Consider the following 24,781-nt stretch of genomic DNA (forward strand, 5'->3'; position numbering starts at 1 on the left):
TCTACTCTTAACTGTCGGGCTCGTATTACCCTCATTTGCAGCAGTTTCTATAGCTTGTCTCCCCAGTTTTGAGGGACATTGCTTAACAATACATTTTCCTTGGGTTCAAATGTCTCTGATTGTGTGCTGTTTTCCCCGAGGGATATTATTCTCTCTCCTTGTCCTACTTTGCTGTTTTGCATCAACAAACAAGGAAGGAACTGCTGGGCTGTGCTTTGCATTTTCCTTTCATTTGCGTACTTCAACCTAATACAGTCTAACAAATATCATCGCATTGACTTGAACAGTGAGCTGCTTCTATACTGAGCAGCTCATAATTAGAGGGGCTATGCTAAGGTCACACACACCTTCTTAAAAACGCAGATGTTTATCTCTAAATGTGTCCTTCCACACTCCTAACCTCCACCCTGGCTAAATGGCTGTTTATATGTATTGCAGCCCTCCGCTTGACGATAACTGTACTTTTCGGGAATAAGTGTTTTTGATTCCTGTTGACTCTGTTATTGGCTTCTCAATGTCAGCCCCCTCTGCAATTTGAACCAGATTGTTTCACTTATGGGATTATTCATATCAACAAGTTGAAGAGTGGTTGTTGATCTGGTTTAAGGATGGATATTTAAATTACACGATGCTTCACAGTAATTCACTTGGATGGGGATGCTCCTGCAGAGTGGCTTCTTCATGCAGCCCCTTTTTTGATGTCATTGTTTATAAAAATGTAAATATATGGAAACATCTGTTGATAATATGGTGAAAGCAACCTGTTTTGTTTGCTTCCATTCCTGGATTTGGGTCTAGGAAAGTTTGGTAGTTGTAGCACTTTACTAAACTGCTTTTGGTGGTTCATTGTCAGTCAAACTGAAATATCTCAAGTTGTGGAGGAATTTTTATGAAATGTGGTGCAGACGTTATATTAATATCCCCCTCGGGTTGAACTATAGTAACCCTTCCATGTCCTGGTCATTATTTTAACTTGTCCAATACTTTAATTGAATACCAGTTACACTCAAAGCTAATGCTAATCATGTTTAGCTTAACTTTGTGTTTTGTGCTAATTACCGCATGCTAATACACATACAGCCATTTCACAAAAAACAAAGAAACTTGCTATAGATATAAACATTGTGTTAATTATTATACCTTTGCTGCAACTAGCAATTGTTCTTATAGATGTATAGATAATGTTTAACGGCATGAATAGCCTTAAGCTCAAGGCAGCATCTTCAAATTCCTTGTTATGTTGAACTAACGGTGCTAAGCTTTAAAGTAGCTAGCAAATCGTCACTATTGAGCAGCTTGAGCAAGCTAATGTTTGCCATTTTCCTTCAAAAATACTCTTACATGTATAAAAGATAATCATAATGAATATAGATGAATCTAATCTTGATCAACTAATGACAACTAACTAATGAGAGCATGCTAGCAGGTTGACATTAGCATTTAGCCCGGAGCAAAGCAGCAATCACAGAACTGCTAGCATGGCTAGACTGAGTTTTTTTAACAGCAAGATGGTAGTTATTCAGATGAATTAATGACCGGGCGCAGGCTGTACTTATTACATCTGAAAGATAGAGCTGCAGACAGTCTGGCTGGAAGCAGTTTTTACAGTGTCTCTTCCATTAAACTGAAATGAATCATTTGAATTTGGTCTTTCATACAGAGAAATCTTCCCCCTAGTGTTTTAGCTGCCGGTGAAGGGTTAACCTCGGCCTGTTTGATGGGCCTACCTTGCTAAATATAACCCAAAACCTCCTCCACATGGGCACGCAGAAGCCTTCAGCTGCACTCCCTCTGTCAACACTCTGCCTCACACACTTTTCTCCCCACACTCCCTCCAACAGGCTCATTTACAGTCTTGTTGCACTGCACTCGCTCTCATGCTCATTTCTCAACACACCATTAATACTTTAGTGTGATTCTCCTGAGAGGCAAGTTCATTCAGGCGCGGCATGCTATTCCTGTCTCACACTTAGACTCAATTATAGGTGACTTTAGTTTTTGTTATAATGATGCCCAGTAAAGGAAAACCATTTTTTATTTCAAATATTTTACAAGTGCTTACTGGCCAACTTGAAAAAGTCTCTTATAATCTGGGAAATTAGTTAATTCACCTTTTTGCCAAGAGTTGAATGACATTAGATACTAGTGTCTAGCCATGCTGGATGTCTCCCTGCATTTGACCCTCCTGGCTGTAGACAACCATTTACGAGAAATGAGACTCATCAAACCCCCAGCATTCATTATAAGGGAATATCTGTAATTTCCCAAATGTTTCCTTTTATGTCCTTGAGCTTTTTTGTTTGTTGGGAATAATATAACACAACACTGGGTTGCTCTCCTTTTAATCTTAATAACACTAGAAGATACTGACAACATAGTGAATGTATCTTCTTAGTGAGCCAACGTCAGTAGACAATATGTTGTTTTTAAGATTGTACCGTTGAAGGATGCATGATTTGAACTTATATTAAGATGATGTTTTCCCCATGGGTGTTATCTAAGGCAAAAGCGTTAAGAAAAATCTTAAGCCATTTAAAGTTGTTTCTCTGGTTTTTATGGGTATAAGAAGGTGCCATGTTACACAAAGTGGATTTCAGTTGTGTTTCCATTGGTAATTATATTGTATATGTACTTTATGGCTGTGGAGGTGCCTTCAAAAGTATGACAGAATTACCCAGGTGATATCATGGTGACGTCATTTCACGAGGCCTGCTTAATGAACAGGCGGTGTCGGTTTTGAAAGATGAGGGCGTTAATTTACGAGGCAGGGAACCATCTAATTAAAAGATTGAGTTGCATTATGGGAAGTACAGGATCCAGGGTTTGTGGAGCTTGAACCGTACGAGAGAGAAAGTCTAAGAGTACCTCTGCCTCTTCTGCATACCCTCTTATAAGGTCCATAACTTTAAAGGACAATGCTCTGGTTGTGATTATTAAACTAAGATGACTGGAGCTACACCATGTGATACAGCTCATCCTTGGATATATAGATATTGGTGCTTTTAATATAAAGCTCCCATCATAGAGTTCATATCTTTTGTGTGAGATCAGATCGAAATACATCAATGCCATAAATAAAGTCAGGTTCTTTCCTTGCCCCTCTTTTCATTAAAAGGTGATGTGATGGAAGATGATGAAAGTGAGGCTGTGTAATACCTCCTCTGCTTCCCCCTTTGTTTCTACAGTAGGTGGAAATTGGCCCTTGTGTTTGCTGGCCAGTTCTCATGCTGCACGACTGCTCTCTTCATTAAAAGGGAAGCCGCGTGCTCAAAGCTGCTTCAGATTATTACCATATGTCTGCAAAGCCCAGAGCTGAGCAGCAAACCGGCTCCCATCCTACCCTCTAATTTCTTATCCCAAAATTGGACATGTGGGTCGTTGTGTGTGTGACAACGTCCCTCCCTTCCCCCGGCCGGTGCAGCACATTCTCACAGTATTTCTTCTCCCATTTTAGACGCATAATAGCAGGGCTGGGGAAAATATTATGCATGAGATATAACCGCGTGTTGCTTTAACCCCCTTTTTGCCGATATTACACTCGTGGAAACACTTCGTCTCAGATAAGAACCTTATTGCTAGACTCCTTGTAATGGTCATGTTGTGTTTCTCATCTCCAAGAGGCCGATGTGTTCATTGTACCTCCACAGAAATAACTGAGCTCTGTGTTCACAGAGCTGGTGCATTCATAAAAAGGAATAAATCTATCGGGAGACATTAAGGCCGCGCGGGCAGGAGCTAATGAATGCAGAAAAATGTCAGACTTTTACAGTTTGCGCAAAACATAAAGAAAGTCCGCTCTGGGTGTAGGAGGAGGTTTAAAAGAGATCTTTGTGTCACCCAGTCCAAAAGCCATTGGACCAGATTGCCCGTCCCAGCATGCAACTCACCTCTGCATGAATACAACACTTGTCTGATGGTGTGGGTAGAAAGCCCCCCTATCGCCAGGAGATCCTACACAGGACTTTAACATGAGCAGCTCGCCTCACACTCAAGTTTTGCACGGTTTGAGAAACTTTGCCATGGATAACGTGGAGGCAACAGCAGAGGATACTTGGAGACACCCTGTAGCATTTGGACGTCTGTCATTTAGGCAGGAATAGCTCTCTTAAATGGATTATAAGAACATTTGGTGCTTGGCAGCTTTTGGTGTGTGGCTTTCATTGGATGATTAGATTTAAAATCGACCGAATTAACTGGAAGAGACAGAAGTGTGGCCGGCCGGTCAACTGCTATCGACTTAAAACGTGACTGGTAACTCCTGGATGGCAGCGCTAAAGGTTATTCCAGGTTTGGAATCGATAACATGGTCACCTGGAGATGTAATGGATTGTACTTGAGGCGAGTTTGTCTGCTCACTTGGACGGCCTTGAATCAGAGTTGAAAGCAAAGTGTTTCGTGGCTCGTAGCCGGATGAGGTAATGGTGCAGGTGGGAATGAACGGAAACATGTTGGCATTTAGCAGAGTTTGAAGCTAAGTTGGTTTGGCAAGTTTAACAATATAAAGATGGTTGATTAGATGATGTATTGATCGTTGGCAGAAGTTCATATGTTATATTTGGCGAGGTCAAAGGCTGTGCGATGAGGTCAGATTCAGGGTTTAAACAGATTACGTATTAATGATCATATAGCTAGTTAAAGAGCTCATAATGTTCATGTACTGGAAGAAGCGTGGAGCGTATGAGCTGGAGACTCTGCCCCCCTCCCTCACTCAGGGGGGGATAGAGCGCTACTCCTGGTCCTCGTCGCTGGACGTCATCCATGATCTGTGTGGTAAGCTGTGAGGATCACCTGACCGAGTGGTGGATTTGTGTTTGTGTGTGTGTGTGTTTTCTAACGATGATATACAGAAGGCTGGGCAGTGGATTGGTTTGCTTTTGTCAATCTTAGTTTTCTGATTATTTGCAAAGCTTTAGATCCCAATTATTTGACATTTAAAAGCTGTTTGTGGAAGTGATCAACAGATTAAAAACCCAACAAAAATCAAAATCAAATGGTGCATAAGGTATTTTAAAATTATTCGTTTTGTATTTGTTACACTTACTGTATCTGCTGCCAACCTTTCCCTTTAGATCTGCCTATAGACCGTCAATGGGTGTCATGCTGGAATTTATTTTTCCAATTTCCTTAAATATTTTGACAATCTCAATCTTTATTTATTTATATAACACATTTAATAAACAATCTCAGTTGACCAAATTGCTGTACAGGAAATAAATACAATATAAAATAACACAATGGGAGTCAAATAATAAAACATAAAAAAAACATACAAATGTAAAAAAGTTATGTTCAACTATGATTAAAATGGTTTTGAAGTACCCATTAGTGGCAGTTGTTTTGCCTTGATGTGAATACATAACTAATAAGTGATTGGATGTACAGTATAGCATGGAATTGTACATAAGTGTAAGTTAACTTAACCACCAATTTGATCCAAATAGAAATTTCTCTGCAACTATTGGGTGTACTGCCATAACATTCCATAAATACATTCATGGTCCCTAGACTAGAGGATGAATCCTACCAACTTGTGTGATCACCTGACTGGTTTGGCTTATAGTAAATTGTCTTGACTTCTAAACTGTATAGACTGCCATGAAATTTGGTAGATGTGCTCATGTTTCCTTCTATGTATTAATCATTTTAGTGATCCGTAGATTTTTCATCTTCGTCCAGTACTTTGGTTCCTGCAGTCCTTTGTGCATATTGCTAAATGTTAGCATGCTAACACTGTGCTGTGCCTAAATACAGTGATAGCTGCTAGCATGGCTGTAAAAGAGTAACAAGCTATACAAATGGTTCAGTTATATTCTGATATCATGTTTGAAATCTCTATTCATAACATTATGTTTCCAGTATTCAGCAAACTGGAAACATATATAGAAACCTTGCCTATAGTTCAGGCCTGCTGCTCTCAGTCTCATCCTTATATTCCTTACATGTAACACATATCTGCCATGGATCAGACATTACTTCACGTTGTTATGCAACTTTCCTCCAAACAGACGATGTGGTTCACTTGCACTTTGGAGCTAAGGATTCAAGCGCCATCATGGAAAGGTTTTTTTAGTTTCCATTGCTCTGTTCTTCCGTTGAGAGCACTCAGTGACCTGGCATGAAGACAGCCTCACATGAGAGGGAAAGAGCGGATGAGACCCGCTGCACGGATGAAATATTTACCACCGAAGGAGTGCATAGCTGAACTGAAATGCTTCCCTGTCTCCTCTCAGTGCTTCTTTTTTGACGTGGCACAGGGGCACTTGCTTTCCGCTGTGCCGCCCGATTTATGCCATTAGTGAAGAGGAAGTGATAACACAGGGCTGGGGAGGAATGTTCTTCATCCTCTCCTCTCTGCCAGCCAGCCTCTTGGAAATCCGGTGACTCTCTGGTCAGCTTAGAGCCGGTGCCTGCTGAGGCAGACCGTTTGGCACAGACCGAAAAGCGGAATGCCACAGAGAGGAACAGCGAGGCTTTGATCCGTACCTTTTCACCATCTCTGTTAATAAGCCCTAAGCCAATATACTTTACTGAAAACACTTCCTTGCTCTGTTGGACCTTGGAGCTTCTCAGCTGGAGGTTAATTTCTCCAAAACACAACAGAGTCAGTCCTCAGAAACAGGCCCATAACCAAATCTTCTGTCCTATTATAAGAGTCACAATTGCTTTCCCAGTCTTGTGGCACCATAAACCTCCACTGCTTCAGAGCTGTAAGATGACATGTGTCACGGTTTTCTGGTGGAACATGAAAAACAAGGCCACATTTATATAAAAGTTTGTGGTTCTCTTTGAGCATCAAGAAACCAATCTGTTTTCACTTTTTGAAACTGTCTTCATTTTGCAGCAAGTCATCCATATAGACCAGGGGTCGGCAACCCCTGGCACCGTAACCAGTGGCACACTATAGGAATAAGTGTGCAAAATATTTAAATTGTATTTTCGGATCCTGAACGAGACCGCCGCCGGAGCGCGTCTCCCCGTTACCTGCAGAAGGAAGCCATGCACGCAACGCAGCCCCGCTCTCTTTAACTCCAGGTGACTTTCTTCCGTGGTGCAGTTCTGATCGTTTCACCACAGAGGAATGCACTTCTCTAATTGCAGTACCTATAAGGAGCTGTACAAATGCCGCAGTTTTTGCGTTGCTGTGTCTTTAGTTGAAAGCCCAGTGGCGATCTGCTCATCTCTCATCGAAATAACATGCTACAAAGGGGCGGACTGGCCATCTGTGTTTTCTGGAGAATCACAGAACGGACGATCGTTGTTTGTTAAATTCGGCATCATGTAAGTTGCGCTGACGGGTCCACACACTGCTTCCCCACAGCGAGGCTCCCCCCAACCCCCCCCCCCCCCCCGTTGATAATTCACGATCATCGGCACGCTGATAACATTTGTTTATTTCTTATCTAGTACCAGGTTCTCAAATGAGAATTTGTTCCTGCTTTTGTCTCCGATATGATGAATAATGATACATTTGGTGAATGATGGGCTCAACATGAACTGCAGTTATCTTTTTGCTTCAGGTGTCTTCACTTTTCTCAGTGCTTTTTTGGGAAATACATAATTTGGGAAGACAGTCTGTCACACCTTAATTGACACAGCCCATAACTCACACAAGGTGTCTTGGGGTTTGGAGTTATGTCGATGTATGATTTATAGATCTGCCCTATACGTTACTCCACTGGCAGCCAATAGATATTACGTTTTTATATTTGAAGTATGAATATGAGAAGAGGTTTTTCATATAGGTAGGGGTAATGTCCCAAACATCAATGCCATGATCATTTGACATACTGTTTAAATGCTGATGATGGGGAAATGCTTTCTTAAAGGGGACATATTATGCTAATTTACAGGTTCATATTTATATTTTGTGCCTCTACAACTAACACCTTTTTTTAGGTGAAAGCTTTTAAAAACACAAAAGAAAAACTTGCTGAGTTGTCCGTCTTGAACAAAATAAGGTTGTTTGCTGAGACCTAATTTGGCCGGTCTAAAATACCTCCAGTGTAAAAGCTAACACTGACATTCCTCAGGTCACACTCAAACACGGTTCCTGTAACTGCAGAACATGCTTCTATTTTTTCTCAGAATTTAGCTCCAATAAAGCCCATAAAAAGAGTAGTCTGACACAAAAGGGCCACACTATTATATAATAATCTGCTCGTACCTGACCAATTACTGTATTTTCTAGTTTTAATGCCCTTAACAATTCAAGATATGCAGTAATCCTCTCATGAACCCGCTTAAATATGGGGAGAGGGTCTTAAGTTCTACCTTTATGTAACAGTCGTGTAAACTGTATACGCAGGGTTAGGGTTTCAGAAGCTGTGTTCTCTCAATCAAGACTTAAAGTTCTCCTATTATGCTGTTTTTCATCAATATATTATAGGTCTCAGATATATACAGAACATGTCTATGAAGTGTTTGGCTCCAAACACCAAAATGGTCATTGCAGCATTACCCATAATCCCCTCTGTTTCAGCCCTATTTCCAAAGTGCTGATTCTCTGTCTGTTACTTTAGATGAAAATAAGGAGCCCCTCCCCACGACCCTCTGAGAGAGATTTGGTTAAAAATAACTCAATGGTGCTCTAGGAGGACATTCAGGTGATAAGGGGGGGGGGTTACCTTGGTTGCTGATTGGCTAATGGTTACTCAAGCCAAAAAATCGTTATGACATCATAAAGTGGCCAAAATCTGATCAGCTCATTTTCAGACAGGTTTTTATAGAAATGGATCAGGAGGACGAAAAGTGAGAGAATATTTTTGTATACATGTTGATGTAGAAGAGACAGGAAGAAGAGGATTTTGTATAATAGGTGTCCTTTCATCATTTCTAAATAAGTGAGCATCATATATCAAATATTGTTTACTTTGTCAATTACAAGATGTTTGGCTGCTCCTCCACCCTCTCTGGAACAGTTTACACTTGTTGTTCTGTGGTTTTTCCGTTTCATATATGGGGGCCTATGGTTTCTCAGATGTGGTGGAGGTGCAGGGAGGGGGTGGGAGAGTGTGTGATGCACATGTGTGTGATTTAACCACTGTGGGGGTAAAACAACACGGAGCAGGAGCGATGGTTCCTGCCCCCACTGCCACTGAACCCTCAGCATTAAAAACAGCTGCAACCTGCTCCAGTGTAAACGTCTGCTCACTGGCTCGGAGAATCATCCACCTGTACAGGAACACTGCGGGCCATAGTCGTTAAGGTAGAGAGATACTGAACAAAGCCTTTTTAGGTTTTAATATCCACCCAGTATGATTTATGTATTAGATATATAACGGCAGATATACAGTAGGTGTGTCTCACATTAGGTACCAAAAAGCTTGAAATATGTAACCGCAAACATTTGGCACTAATCACAATGACTTCATAATTCTAGACATGCAGCCAATAAGTTATTTATTAGTTATTTCACATCTAATTAAAACTATTTATACTCTGCCAAACATGCTGTAAGTGATCTTAAAATGTGCCTGATGTACTGCCATATAACAATAATAATGATACATATTCCTAATTGTTCTGATCTATTTTTGCATTTTCTTAGTTAAACACATTTTGGACATACAGTATGTGGTAGGATTCTTTTATTAATCCTAAAATAAGATATGCTTTATTCGAATGTTTTCGACAGTAGCTTGTGCAAAAGAAAGTTACTGTTTTTTTCTGTTGATCTGTCCCTCTATTAACTAGACTGTCCATCCCAAGATGCCTTACTCCACTGCAGGGCTTCCTTACTTTCTTGTCTTCTCATACTATATTTATGTATTGCTCCCGTCCGTCTGCCACCTCCTCATGTGATGAGATCAGTTTGCCAGGTTTCCTCCAGCCGGCCTGCCATCTGTTCGTCTCTCAGGAGTCTGTTTTCAGTCTGATCTCCTGGCAGAGAGGTGCATGTTGCATTGCATACAGACTGGAGGGGTGCAGGTGCTCTTAAAAACATGTTGTGAAAATGAGGAGAGGAGTTGAAGGCTTAGCAAACAAAAGAAACAAGCTCACCCCCTCACGTCATGTGCCGTGATGAGATCTCACCAAATAGAAGGCAGAGCGAAACATTCTTAACATTCCTCATAAAAAGGTGTGCTGGGATCGGCCTCTCCTCGCCTGGATATGGCCTTCTGGAGAGGATCTAACGGTGCTGGAGGCATGATAAAAGTATGATGGGAAGGATGTGGTGATAAAAGACCTGGTGGACCTTTTTGGGAAATTGATCAGACTGCATCTTGTGTGTACAGATACAAATGCACAGGTGCATCCACTGCTCACTAAGTTTCTGGATGTATTCAATCATTGAAACAACGCTTCCTTGTCTTCAGATGACAGCAGGCCTCTCATTATCTAGTTGGCGACGGTCAGCAGTTGGCTGAAATCACAACTCTTGTTGGCAGGTTTAATCAACTGTAGCTCGCTAATTAAGCTCCATGTGTGGGTTGAAAACTCTTTTCTCCATGGCTGACTTGTTTCACTTTTCCAGCTAAATCAGATCCTTGCAAAATGGTCTTTAATGGCTATCCATGATATAACATCCACTAAAGCCATAAAAGTCACCTCTCTGTAGAAATGTAAATAGACTGAGGCTGAAGCTGCATGACCCAGACAAACTGCAAGGTGATCAAATGTAAATATGTTTAATAAATAATACAACTTGGACAAAACACATCATTACATTTGAGGAGACCATGTGAGCTATAGACCACGAGTCTCATCCCTTGCATGCTTTTGTGTTTTACTTAGTGTTTGTATTTATACATATATGTTATTATTCTTGGGACAGTGAGAAATGCCTTTTCAGTCTCCCTGTTTGTAACACACACACATGCACGTGCACACACACACACACACACACACACACACACACACACACACACACACACAGAGAGAAATTGATAGTAAAAAGGACTTGTACATTTCCCCCCTTATCTAGTACCAATGTTACAGTAAACAAGGATCTTCCCTTAAAACGAAATGCAAACCCTGAGTAATTTCCAATTCAAAACCACATTCATTCAGATTCCGATGCATCATGGTTACAAAACGGGGAAGTAGGGATTCGAAGCTGGAATAAATCTTGCGTATTCAAGTGTTCAACATTTCACAGTTGCTCTGACTTATTTATGGGAGCCTAATGGGTCTTTGCCCCAGGCTGTTTCATTCCTGTGTGTGTGTGTGTGTGTGTGTGTGTGTGTGTGTGTGTGTGTGTGTGTGTGTGTGTGTGTGTGTGTGTGTGTGTGTGTGTGTGTGTGTGTGTGTGTGTGTGTGTGTGTGTGTGTGTGTGTGTGTGTGTGTGTGTGTGTGTGTGTGTGTGTGTGTGTGTGTGTGTGTGTGTGTGTGTGTGTGTGTGTGTGTGTGCGCATATATAATGTATAAATACATATTTATGTATTATAATGTACATTTCTACAAAATGAATGGATCATCAGAAGGGCTTTCAGGAGAAGAACATGTTGGTTTAGGCGTGGGATCATGTCTGGGTATGTCATGCAAGAGGCACGACATGACGAGGATTACAAAGTCAGCCGCAAAGTGAATATAGTGAATTCAAAGTTTTTTTTGTAATAAGCACAAACGAAACAGTGTAGTTGTTGGATATGCAAATCTTAATTCCTTGGCCCTGTCCACAGTGCAACATAAAATATATACTTAAAGGCCATGTAATGCATCTAACACAGGTGTTTTTTAACATGTAGTTTAGATATCACCAGAATAAAAATAAATAAAAATGTTTAAAGTTTCGTCATAATTAAATGACATATACGTTAAAAACCGATGTTGGTTCCGAAGTTTGCCGAGTACGCCCCCGATCACTCCCGAACGAGCGGTGACGTCACACGTGGCAAACATTGCCATTTGATCAAATCAGTCCAAATGGCAAGCAACGCGATAACTTCAGACAGCGACAGCGACAGCGATCATTCAAGCTCAGATTCAGTGGGTTATCTGGATTCAGTTACAGAAGTAGAGAGTGAACCAGCTAGCCTTTCACTTCAAGGCATTTTGCCTTATCAGTACGAGCCTCCTGCCCGGCAATCGAACAACGAGGCAGAAACTTGTGAAAGAGAAGCGGATTCCGCAGCCGGCGAGACTCGAGTCGGCAATACTGAATGGTAAATTCTGTTTTATTTAGTTTGACCTGCACTAAATGTCGATCTTAATTTGTCATCTGTTCCTCACACGTCCGGCAGATATTGTTTTGTTTTTTAATGTTATGTACAATATTCAGGTGTACATGTCAATGCTGTGAAAGCATGCCCACTGCAGATGAATGTGTATGCTGCAGAGAGATCTGGCAGGTGATGGAACAAATAGACAGTTTGCAACCTACTGACCAGATAGCAGAGTCCTGCATCGGGTCGGGTATCCGCGGGTACCCGACGGGTGACCCGCAAAAAAGGTGATTTGCGGGTGGTATTTTTTCAAACGCTTTTTTCCGGGTTCGCTTCTGGGTAAAACAAAGATGATGCGGGTCCGGTTGCGGGTGTTGCATAATAAATATATTTAAACAATAATAATTTAGTTTAATGTTTAAATCCTCAGACCTCTCCTCCGCGGTACCGAGCATAATCATAACCTCTGCAGTGCATCTATCTGCTGCTGAGCGCACCACATTCTGAATGGCTGAGGTGAAGCTCTCTATAGCGGAGAATACAGCATTTTCAATAACTCTTCCTCAAGAGCAAAATCCAACGTCTGGGAGGCTTTTGGTGTCATCCTACCTAGATGGAGAAAATAAACAACATCCCAGGCTTTTTGAGCCAAATATGCAACTGCGTGTGTTAATAATTGCACGTTGTCACTGCTTATATATATGCGGGTTCGGGTCGGGTTGCGGATCATGTGCCGGCGGGTCGGGTCGGGTTGCGGGACTAATTGGCAATATGTGCGGGTAGCGGGGCGGGTTCGGTACTGCACGTCACGGGTGCGGGGCGGGAGCGGGTCTTGAAAATCAGACCCGTGCAGGACTCTGCCAGATAGAAGACACCGACGAGAAACCAAGGTGCATTATTAGCCACCCAGGCTTTAGAGAAGGCTGTCTCAGTGTTTGGACACTGAAAATAGCGTATCTTCAATACAAACAACAACACAGAGCAGTTGATGGCCCACTACACCAGTAAGTAAATATTGATTGACCCAACTGCCTATTGCAGCTTTGCTTTCATATAATACTTTTAGTCGCTACAGATATGGTACACTTTTAAAGATACCATTAAACTCTTTCAAGCAGTCAAAAACAGCTTGGCTTTTATTTTTTCTGTGTATGCAAGTTCAATGTATGCTTGAGAAAAGAAACAACTACACATGTGAGGAAATATATAAGAGGTCTATGATTCTGTCAAGCAGTCATGTATAACCTCATATTTATTTTGTACAAGTAAAATACAAATATCATGTTATAAGCCAATTTGTAACCATTGCTACATAATAGTAGGCTACTACATAACATTTTATTTATAATCTGTATATTATACATATTATATATATTATTTTTTTCATTAGGAAGTATCGATATACAGCTTATCGACAGTTTGTACGTTGGTGCTGGGGTGTAGGCCTACTCGGCCCAAAAATCAGAGTCCCGCTGCATGTGCTGTAACCGAGATACGGAAGACTTACCCTGAGCCGGGAGGCCGCTATCAGGGATTTCAATGGCCAAATCTGTAATTTGACATAAGTCATGCAGCTGAACTGGTTAAAATGGTTTCGCATGATGTAAATAATTTACAAAGTACATCATTTACAATATTATTTTTCCAAAGAAACATGTAAATAAAACAACATTTTCCAAATCGCAAATTTGTAAGATTGTATTAATTTACTGTTTGATAAATAAAAAAGGGTTCTTTTGTTAATTTTTCACTTGTAACATTTTATCTTTATTGCAGTGTACATTAGTCTATTTTGGTATATGTGCGAGCCCACAAATAATTAAAAGTGGTAAAAATAATAAAGATATTCAGACGTAATTCATTTTTGGCCTTACTTATTTCACTTCAACTTTTATATATTTCAGTCACTAGGCAAGTTCACTGTACTCTGGTGACATTTAGCTCAAGCTGGCATAACACCTGTAGTAACTTAATTCTGACCCGAGTTTTGTGCACAATCTTCCAGCACCCATGATCAATGTTTATAGCAATCAGGAAACATTCACAGCTCACAACTACACATCGCTTCCCCATCATGAATTGTTAGATAAAAAAAGTTTAGCGAGGTCCGGTTACACATATGTTGAGCGAAAATAGCGGAAGGATACAAAACAAACAATCCAGACGAGGCTGGTGTTTGCCACGTGTGACGTCACACAGCTGGGTTAATGGCTGGCAAGCTTTTCGCTACCGGAGCGGAATAACACGGGAAAGTGGCACACATTTCATGTTATTTGGGGGGTATTTATGGAAAGAATCATTGATGTTGATATGTCAAATGAAACAGTGGAAAGTGATGAAGCGATTTATTAACACAGAATAACTTTTATTTTGGACATTACATGGACTTTAAGAGAAACAGGAAGTGACATTGCAATAAAAATAGTGTGAGAAAATACAATTGTTCAGGAATAAGTAAGCTATGATCGAATTTGTTAAAATCCGGTGTAAATTTGTCCTTCACTGCCTAATGAGAAAAGTAGTGACATTTCACCCTCGGCTGTTAACACTCTGGTAATGTGGTAAAGAACTGCTTAACATCAGCATGCTAACATTGTCACTGTGAGCACGTTAGCCTGTTAGCTCAAAGCAGCGCTGTACCTCTACAGTGAGTGCTGTGAGAGTCTTGATTTTACTCTCATTGAGCAAACTCAGTGCAGGCGGGTTGTCCCTTCCCTCCCCAGTGGGGAATCCATGCGCTCTGTGGTATGCACCAATTACAGTGTTTTTCCCTCTTCCACACACACACCCTTGACCTGTGTGTGTATCTGTAGCCAAGTGGATGACTCAAGGTGACTTGTTTCCGTGCCCCAGCCCAGAGAAGGCCCTCGGCTGTTTTACCATTTCTGTCACGGTGACAAATTATTGTTTGAAGTTGGCCTTAAAGTCCAGCCACTAAGTGACTTCATTTTCGAGCAGCAGCCCGTCTCCATTACGGAGGATTTAGTAATGATATATCACCTCTGGCTTGTCCATATAGGGAGATGTGACACTACAATGAGCAGGTTATCTGAGATGGCTGTGAAGGGTTTTCCTGTCATTCCCTGAAACGAGAGACTTTTCTCAACAAGAAGTTTCACCGCATATCCCCCCCCCCCCCTCGCTCTTACTTTCTCCCTCCTGCACGTGTCTTCTCTGTTTTTCTCATTAGCCAGACAGATAAATATCGCTGCTCTGTTATGCTATCTTTATCGTGTGTGTACATGTAGACGTAAACACTGCCTTTTATCATCTCCTTAATGCAGCGTTGGCCAACTACTCAAGTAGATTTTAGGAGTTTATTTGACAATCTTGATTTGTTTTGTGGAAAGCAGCGAGCTTCCCCGCAATGAGTGCACTTTTATCCAGAAGCCTTCCTCTCATTCGCTCTATTTCTTTCTGTCTCTTTGCTCGTTATTATTTCCCTGAAATCTGCACAACACCCCACCGCCCTTTTCCCTCAATCATCATTGTAGAAATAATGTTGATATCTTGATGTGATTGAGACAAATAGCTAGCTGTAATGTTTGTGCTGAATGACACCTTGAAATACAAATGAAACAGTACGACATTTTGAGATATAATCAGAATACCTTTATTAGTCCCACAGAGCGTTACAGCAGGAAAGAGCCACAGACAGCTTAGTGTTGCATATCTTACATGCGTTAAAAAAAAGTACTAAGTTATAATATAATAAACAATATGCTAAACAAATATAAAAAGTTACAACATTTTGAGAAATATGCTTATTTCTCCCAGGGTTTTTTATGCTAAATCTTAAATTGAGCACATCAGATACATTATGTAATACTGACAAAAGACAAAGGAACATTGATAAACAAAAACAAAAAAGACTACTGTATTGGTTTTTGAGCCTGCCATTAAAATAAATCTAGAAAATCACTACTGTATCATAACCAATGGCACTAATTCTGCACAACAACATATCTCGTCGTTCTACTGTCTTAAAAGGAGGATACAATTTATTATTAAAGAGGCCCTATTAGGCTATTATGCTAACTTTCATATGTTGTGCCTGTACTGTGAAATTTAAAGCTTTAAAGTTCAAAAAGCTCTTTACTTTTCTCACACTGCCTGTGCTCTCTTTCCACCCTCTGTCTGAAACCAGAGCCCAGTCTGCTCTGATTGGTTAGCTGGCCAGCTCTGTTGTGATTGGGCAACCACTTAGAGATGTCCCGCCCTTAGCCTATCACTTACAATGTGTTGGAGCGCTAGCCAATATAAGCGCCAGTGTTACATAATGATGTCATCGTGTTACAGGAAGTAAACAAAGGAGGGGGGGGGGGCGATATGTTCTGGAGGGATTTTAGCCTTTGCAGACCATTTACATGCACACAAACCTATATAACACACTGCAGGAAAGGGAAGACCCCAAAGCATGAAAAGGACCCCTTTTAATATCAGAATGCCCTTGACAGAGTTTTTAATGAAGAGCTTATTTGGACTGTGTGAGAGTGTTTTGAGTGTCTCACTCTCTCACTCCTCTCACTCTCTCACTCCGTCCTTATATAAACACTGGCAGCGACTTCAGTCTTCGTGTCTACAATGTGTTTTTACAGCTTTACCAAGAAAGGTGTGTTAATGGACGTGGAGCTGGCTGGGGGGGCTGGTTTGGTGTTTAAGTGATAAATAAAAACTGACCTGTGTGTTCTGTTTCAGATGACAAGCCCGTCCAGGAGGAGGACTGGGTGGTGTGCCAGCACCCCGAGTGTCACGAGCGCCGGAGGGCCTCCAAGGTAAGACCTTTAAACCCTAGACCCCACCAGGTCAACTAAAAAAAGGACAGTGATGTCAGAGCAGCAGTCAGCAGGTTTATCTTCAGAGTGCCGTAATGTCTGGGAATGAAAGTGTAATCATATTCAGCTCACTTCAAGTCTCAGTAAGAGGAATAGCTTTGCATTTTTGGGAAAAAAACATTTACTTGCAGAGAAATGGATGAGAAGACTGCTCTCGTTACTGAATGTTGTTATTATTAAGCTAGAGCCAGCAGCATGTTAGCTTAGTTTAGCCTAGCATTGACTGTAAGCAGGTAAAAACAGCCAGTCTGCGTCTGTCCAAAGGAATCAATTATCTTAGAACAGCCCTAAAAACCCATTAATTAAAATGTTATATCTTGTTTGTTTAATTCTTACAAAAGCTGAATCTAAAGCCTTCGCTATATGTGGCCTTTTCCACATTTCCCCCACTGTTTATGCTAAGCTAATCCACAGCTTGATGTAGCCTTTTATTGGACAGACAGATACAAGTTGAACAATTTTGTCATTTAACTTGCAAACTACCGGTACTAGCTTTCTTTTGTGCCAAATAAACAAACTCACATAGACACAAACTATTGAACTATGACAGTTGTGATGAGCCACTTTATGCTTTTTTAGATAGTGGACAGTATAAAACGAGGGTACAGAAATAATGATGGGTAATGACATGTAGCAAGGGTCTTTTGCTGGACTGGAACGATCGTTGAACATTGTGATTAGAGACTGTTTTCCCCTGTTTCAATAAAAGTTCTTTGAATCAAACAAGTGGCAACAACATCTAGTGTCCATAGGAATTATCTGTAGTCGGGGGGTGAGAGAGGAAATAGTGAGATAAAGGTCTGAGAGGATGTCTGGTGCTTGAATCGGTTAACAAAACAACGCCTTTGCCACGAACACTGCCGTGTGTTTCCTGTTTCCCAACAACTGGCAATGTTGGCTCCTTGTAACCATGACCATAATCATTCCCTAATCTGAACCAAGTAGTCCTTACTGTAACCATGATGACAAACATCCTCTTACCTTTACCAAGTAGTCATTTGAACCCAAACCATGATCTATCCTTACCCTGTCCAAGTCGTTTTTGTGCTTAAAAGTGACCAAGCTTTAACCTGAAAAGGCTCCTTTTTTTTTTTAAACATGGATTTGTTATGGTTTTGGGAAGTTCTGACAAATGCTGTGGTTCTACCAATAAAGACGTCAGAGGACAATTACAATCATCGTAGTGATTTACAGGACTTGATGTTGGCCATCCTCAAACCTGTAAGCCAACAGATCACCTCAAGGTGTTTTTTATTGTCTTTTGAACAGAAACTAAAAATGAACCGGCTTTAAAATGAAGAAGCACACCCTGACCCGGTCCCCATAAGTCTTCCAGGGCCCCCTAATCTCTTGACCCCTTCTCGGATTTACCCAGGAGTTATTGCATCTCTCTTGGGTTGTGTTGCAAGTTGGGAGCACAGCGGTGAAGCTAGTTTTTTCGTCTTTTAGGTGTTCAAATGGGCGTGAGTGTCGGGGCTCTGTGTCTGCCCACTAGACTGTGAAATGAATTTTTCCTTTGAAGCCACTGGTTTCTGAAAATGGGTGTCTGGCCAGAAGAAAACCCCGACAGAGTGTCTGGTCCCTCTGACGACCTGTGGGCTGTTTAGGTTTGTCGCCTACCTGCCAGTCGAGCTGGGCATTAGTCGGGGATGATGTCCCCTCCTGTCCTCTTAGTGGAAACAATGGGAAGGGAAAATGACAGAGGGAAAGTGCATCCAGACAGCACGCGGAGAGAGGAGACTGGTATATATAGTTCTCCTCCATGGTAACTGAGAATAATAAAGTACGGAGGAAGAGAGAGCCAAAGAGCTTAACCTGAACTACCCTTTCCTTACTCCGCACATTATTGAGTCTCCCAACCCAACTTTTTCATGAAAGCGTGACAAGCTCCATACTTTAAAAAAAGATTTGTTTACACACTGGAAAAAATGCTGCTCCAAAAACAAGTTAAACAATAATGAAAACAAGCCGTTTTCACTTGAAACGAGTACACAAATCTGCCAATAGATCAAGGGGAAATTAGCGTGGTAAGATTTCTTGAAATAAGAGGGGATATTTAGATAAATCAGATCTTGTAATTAGCTGGGAGAACTTTATTCATCAGGAAATGTTGTTACAATATAAGCCGCAAACGCTCAAAGGTTTTCTAATTTCTGATGTTAGTTGGTGATTTTCAAAAAATATGTAAAGAAATGTGTGTTTCATCTGAGATACAAATCAAAATAAGATTTGTTTGACTTAACAAGATGATGCATTGTCTAAAAACAAGACCCAATATCTCACTGCCGTGTCACTTCTGAAGTTATTATGTCTTAAATCAGGTGTAGAGACATATTCTGACTAGATATTCGACAAAGATACTTGGCAAGATTTCGAGTTTTTGTAGTGGCAGAGTTTTTAATGAGACGGAAGCTTAGTTCACATGCTGTATTATTAAAGTATGTGTATTCTTTTGTGTTGTGTACAGCCTGCTGTGGCACAGGGGGGAATCAGTGCGGGACAAAGCATGTCTGACGCCACCTGTCTCCTGGGTCAGGGTCAGGGTCGGAGGTATTATGTAAGGAGATTAGGGAAAGACGGACAGACAGAAAAGGAGGGGGATAGGTTAAAAGACAAAGGGTGGGACAAAAGTATTTTTGAACTATTAGCAAAATAACACTTTCAACTAAGGTAATTTAACCTGAGTTCATTGCATTTTTGTTTATGTAAGTCAGAGGGCAACAAAACAAGCTCTAAAGTTGGTATCAGCTAATATTTGTCTATTTAAACACCCAACAGATGAAGATTAAGAAAAGATCATTCATTTGGATTTTTGTTTATGTCCACCTTATCAGAATCAGATTTACCTTTATTAGTCCCACAGAGGGGAAATGTAAGTTGTTACAGCAGAAAAAGAGCTCAAGACAACTTAATGTTATGTAAAAGCATGCATAAAAAAGCATTAACCCTCCTATTGTCTTCGTGTTCCCCCCCCTTACTTTGGTGTTTGCCTTCAAATTGGACCGGTCCTGTTTTAACTGCTATTACATTAACACAAAAACCATTAATCATCAACAAATGTAATTTAAAACCCTTTCAAACTGTAAATATTGTATCAGACTACTGGTATACATTAGAAACTGCAGTAAATATACAAAGAACAGAAACTGAACATGTCATGTACTGCGTGTGCCAGGTGTGATCCATGTGGGGGGATGGGCACATAAGAGCGGGAAATGTATCAAATTGTTGTGTGTGTGCCAGGTGTGATTCACATGGCGGGATGGGCACATAAGTGGGGGGGGACACATCTAGAGTGTGTGGGTGTGGGTGTTTGTGTGGGTGTTTTATCTCAGGGGGGTCGCGAGATGATTACAAAATAAAAATGGAAAAAAAAAAATGTTTCCTTTTTTTTTTTATAAAGGCTCCCCTCTTTGACAATCCACTAGCGCAGTGTTTGTGCGGAAATTAATTCACGAGCACCCCGTCCCCCCCCCCGTCGACATGGGGTCGCCAGTCTCTGGCACTGTTATTTTGGGGGGCACGGGCTGAGAAGTTTGGGAACCCCTGTTTTATCTGATCCGGATGGTTACTAATTCCTTTTCTTTATGGCCTTCATTTTTGACCGGACCTTTGTTACAAAGGGGACTAAATCATCCAAAATTCAATGAAAGTGGTAATCAGCATATGTATATGTTCAAAGGTCTACTGTGAAGGATATCATAAAGCCTTAATGCAAACGAATGTAAAACAAAAAAGTTATGATTGATGAAAGTAGTAAATCGGTCAGATTTGACCCGAAGACAACAGGAGGGTTGAAGAGAGAAAAGTTATAATATAATAAAAAATACACTTTGGTCCAGTATTCCCTTTTGTTGTAGCTGGCCTTTACGCAGCTGAGTGCTCCACTGTGTTCACCAGCTGGTATATATTTCTACGGGTTGATGCTGAGCAGGTAGAATAAAGCCGGTTTCTCTGACATGCCTCAGCGGAAAAAAACTGATAACAGTAAATCCAAACATTAAACAACACTGAGGTGAAAACAAAAAGCTGAACTTAGGGAACAAAATCTGATGAATTCAGACAGTCATACCTTGGTCATGATTTATTTGGCTGGAGGAAATCATGAAAGTCGTGGAAAATATTCTGTGTTTAGATGAATCAGTCGGCTGTCAGAGCTCCAATTATTGCGTCATTATTCCAATTTTCAACACATGACCCCACAATGATCATTTCTCACCTAGTGAAGGTGGGTATCCCATAATGTCACAATTCGAAATGTTCTGCTGATTTTTATTACTGCGAGGTGTGAAGTAAGAGCAGTTTGAAGGTGAGTCATGTTAGTTTTAGCACAATAAAATCAAATTTATTGTGCGGTGTGTTTCTGACACCATATTTTTCTAATAACTCAATCTTATGGCTGCTGTTGCTCAACAGTTATACAAGCATTGCCTGTAACACGCCTGAAACAGCAGGGGGCGATATCATGGCACTGATTAGATCTTCCTGTTTCTCTTCCCTGCAGAGCTCTCCCTCTTTGCATTTGCTGCAGAAGTAGTGAGGCACATTTCTAGGAAAAACTGGAACATAAATACAACTTTTGCCTCCGCCACCCACTCAATTTGATTAAAAAGGCATTTTTACTCAGAAAAAGAGAAATCATGACGATTTTATATTTCGCTTCAAGAGTTTATATCGTTATAAAATACTACGAATAGTCTCTTTGATATGCTGGCGGCTTGGCAGCAGACAATGACGGAAAGACAGCGTAAGGATCTCAGACTTCATTGTATTTAAACCGTTTTATTCCCAGCTTCTTGCAGGGCTGCGTCTCTTTGACTCAAAGCATGACTGGCTTAAACTCCATGAGTTCACCTGCACCATAAGTCACTGAAATCACACCAGGTGTCATATCTGTGCTGGAGCTCAATGCCGTCACCACATCACACGAGAGCTCTCCAAAGGTTACTGAAAGGCCTTTTGGATGGCCCGACACATGTGTTTCCAACAGGGCTTACTGGATGCTTTTGCTGTGGGTTTTCAAAAGTCACTAGGATTTCAAATCAACCTGCAGGTGTCCAACTGGAAGAGGACGTGCAATCAATCAGGACTTGGCCGAGCTGCTGGGATTCATTTCAGATTACGCTGGTTAGCGCTCAGTGCTAGTCTGAGCTTGCTCCCTGGATCTAGACTCCAGAGAAGGGCTTATTATCCCTGATCGCTTCACCCCCCCTCTCTTCTCCCCCTCTTTGCTTCACCCTCCCTCCCTCGGCTTTGAAAAGACAGGACCAGACAAGACAAACAGAAAGGAGTGGGTTGCTTTGACAACGCGCCCCTCCCTGCCCAAACAGCTGGAGGTGCAGCGATGATGTGAAGAAAGTTGCGGTTTGGCAGAAAGAAAAAAGGATGAGAAGTTTCAGTCTGCTGACTTCAACTTTCAGTACCCCCCCCCCTCCCCTTTCTCTATGCTTTCTACACATTTTCAATCAAAAAACTGGAATAAAAATGGCAGCCGTTTATATAGAAAAATCACTGCATGGGAAAAATGTTTTTATGCTTTTACGAGGTGGAAAAGTTGAATGAAGCAAAGGACTTATTGTCAATTGCATATTAAGCTTTTGCTCTATTAAAAGACACAGAACGACAGATGAAAACACTAAACCTTTGACTGATCTTTGAGACTGTTTCCATCCATCCCTTTTCCACTGCTTATCTGTAGATTGGTCGCGGAGGGAAGCAGTTCAAACATAGGGCCCCAAACGTTTCCTTTCCCTGGCCACATCAACCACCTCTAATTGGCTACCAGGGCACTCCCAGGCTAGCTTGGAAATTAAATCCCCCCACCTGGTCCTGGGTTTGCCCTCAGTCTCCTCACAGCTTGACGTGACTGGAACATCTCTACAGGGAGTCGGCCAGGTGGCATCCTTACCAGGTGCCCGGACCATCTCAACTGGCACCTTTCTCACCTTATCCCAAAGGGAGATGCCAGCCTACCTCCAGAGAAAACCAATTGTGGCCGCTTGTATTCCCAATCTGGTTCTTACAGCCATGACCCAATGCTTCACGACCAATGGTGTAGGGCTGTCCCGAATACCATTTTTCAGGCTCCGGATATTCGGTAGTAATCAGCAGCGAATATTCGGAACGGAGAGATTTTTTATTTTTTTAATAAAAAAATATTTTCAAAAGATTTCATAACACGCTCCGAATCCAAGACACCTGACAACACGCTGTTAAGCAGAAGCGCGTCGTCCAATTTAAAATGGTCCCACACAGCTGAAGTCTTCGGCATTAGGGTGAAACGAGGTGAAGCGTGGACGTTCTCGTTCGTGACTGTGAGTGAAAGCGATGTCAGGAGCCCAGGCTGAGATTGTTTATATTTCCGCATTTTAACAGTGCAATTCAAAAGTATAAATATAGTATAAGAATCTGGCAATTCGCCTTTATTGATAGCATACATTTAGGAAAAAAATTATTAAATGAATATCCGAATAAAGAAATTGAAACCCGAATAGTTGACCAACGAACGCATATTCGGATATTCGGGTACAGCCCTACTATGGTGCAAGAAAGCCACTGCAGTACCGCTGTAAACATCCTCAAAATACACATGAAACACACATCAATTCTCTTTTTCAGTCCTTCTTCTCTCTGCTGTCGATATTCAATCTGTAGTCTTTGAATGACGTCGTCTCTGAAAATCTGTTAAAGTTTGCACTTTGATGGAAACCTGGCTTGTGTGTCTCATGCTGTCACATGCTCCCGAATCTCTCCACCATTGTGTTTCTATTGGCTTCCTTCTCTCCCTTTTTCTCCACCTCTATTGTCTCATTCAGGCTCTGATTATGAGTAATCCTTTGGTTAAGCTTACAAGGAAGTAATATATTAGTCATAGAAGCACGCAGGAGATGAAGTGATAAACCTCCCACAGAATCACCTTATTACTAGCGGTTGAATCATTTAACCTTTAGCTCTGCACTTGATTACCAGCTGTGGAATGAAATGTTCTTTTTTTGTATTTCTTCTCCTACAAATGCAGACACCAACTTTTCTGACTTGACCTTGCTTTCCTTTCCCACTGACCTGCTTGGCTGAAACTCTCACCTAACTGACACTGACAGGGAGCTGCTAAGGCTGCTAAGTAAACACTCACATCGTGCTCAATGCCCACTTTCTGGAGGTGTCAAGGAGCCGAAGGGTGCAAGGTATTAGGTGGTATTTCCTGGAAGAGATGGATTCAAGTGTGGGTGTCTTGCAGTTACACTCACACCCTCCCACTCATCTGATTGTAGTCCATCCTTCAGCCTGCAGGGATTCATGTCTCCTGCCAGGTGAGAGCAGTAAGTCACTCAGCATGGTATTGACCGTTTAAAACCGCTTCATGCTTCCTCATCCTTCCTGGGGTGCTTTTGAAGATACATTTTCCTTCCTATATTTTTGTTTTTCTTTTACTCTTGGTGCAAAAGCTGTAGCAGAATATTCAACAAAGGACAACATGTCCTTGATTGCTAAGCACTTGCATGTCTCACAGCTTGTGTTGTACTTTAGTAACTGCACACTTCAGAGTCTTGAAATTGGTTTTCTGAGGAAAAATGAAGCCTGACAGGAAGTGAGCTAAGCTATAACTATAAAGTCCTTGGAAAGTTTACTTTATGAAGTAATGCAAGCCTACTAATGGAAACGGTGGTCTGCAATGCTCTGATTACTCTGGAGTCATTTAAACTACAGGAGCTCTGAGGAAACGTTACATAATCACTGTTCAGCGTGATGCCTGCTGTTGAGATACTGGTGTTAATTTGTTTATTAAGGGGGGGCGTGCATGCTCATAGCAATCCCTTCTCACATGCAGACACGTGTTCACAC

At 41.3% G+C, this 24,781-nt stretch overlaps 1 protein-coding gene across 1 annotated transcript in view; it reads left to right on the plus strand.

Annotated features, from left to right (window-relative positions):
* Window positions 1-4,012: 4,012 nt before the first annotated feature.
* Window positions 4,013-24,781, plus strand: part of plekhg5b (pleckstrin homology domain containing, family G (with RhoGef domain) member 5b) — a gene marked incomplete at its 3' end in the record, with an annotated part of 59,752 nt that continues 38,983 nt past the window's right edge. The window contains exons 1-2 of the mRNA XM_079679384.1: window positions 4,013-4,770; window positions 16,803-16,879. Coding sequence (XP_079535510.1) covers window positions 4,647-4,770; window positions 16,803-16,879 — 201 coding nt within the window. The 5' untranslated portion in view covers window positions 4,013-4,646. The remainder of the gene's footprint in view (window positions 4,771-16,802; window positions 16,880-24,781) is intronic.

Source organism: Notothenia rossii, assembly GCF_949606895.1.
Source record: "Notothenia rossii genome assembly, chromosome: 4".
NCBI lineage: Eukaryota > Metazoa > Chordata > Actinopteri > Perciformes > Nototheniidae > Notothenia > Notothenia rossii.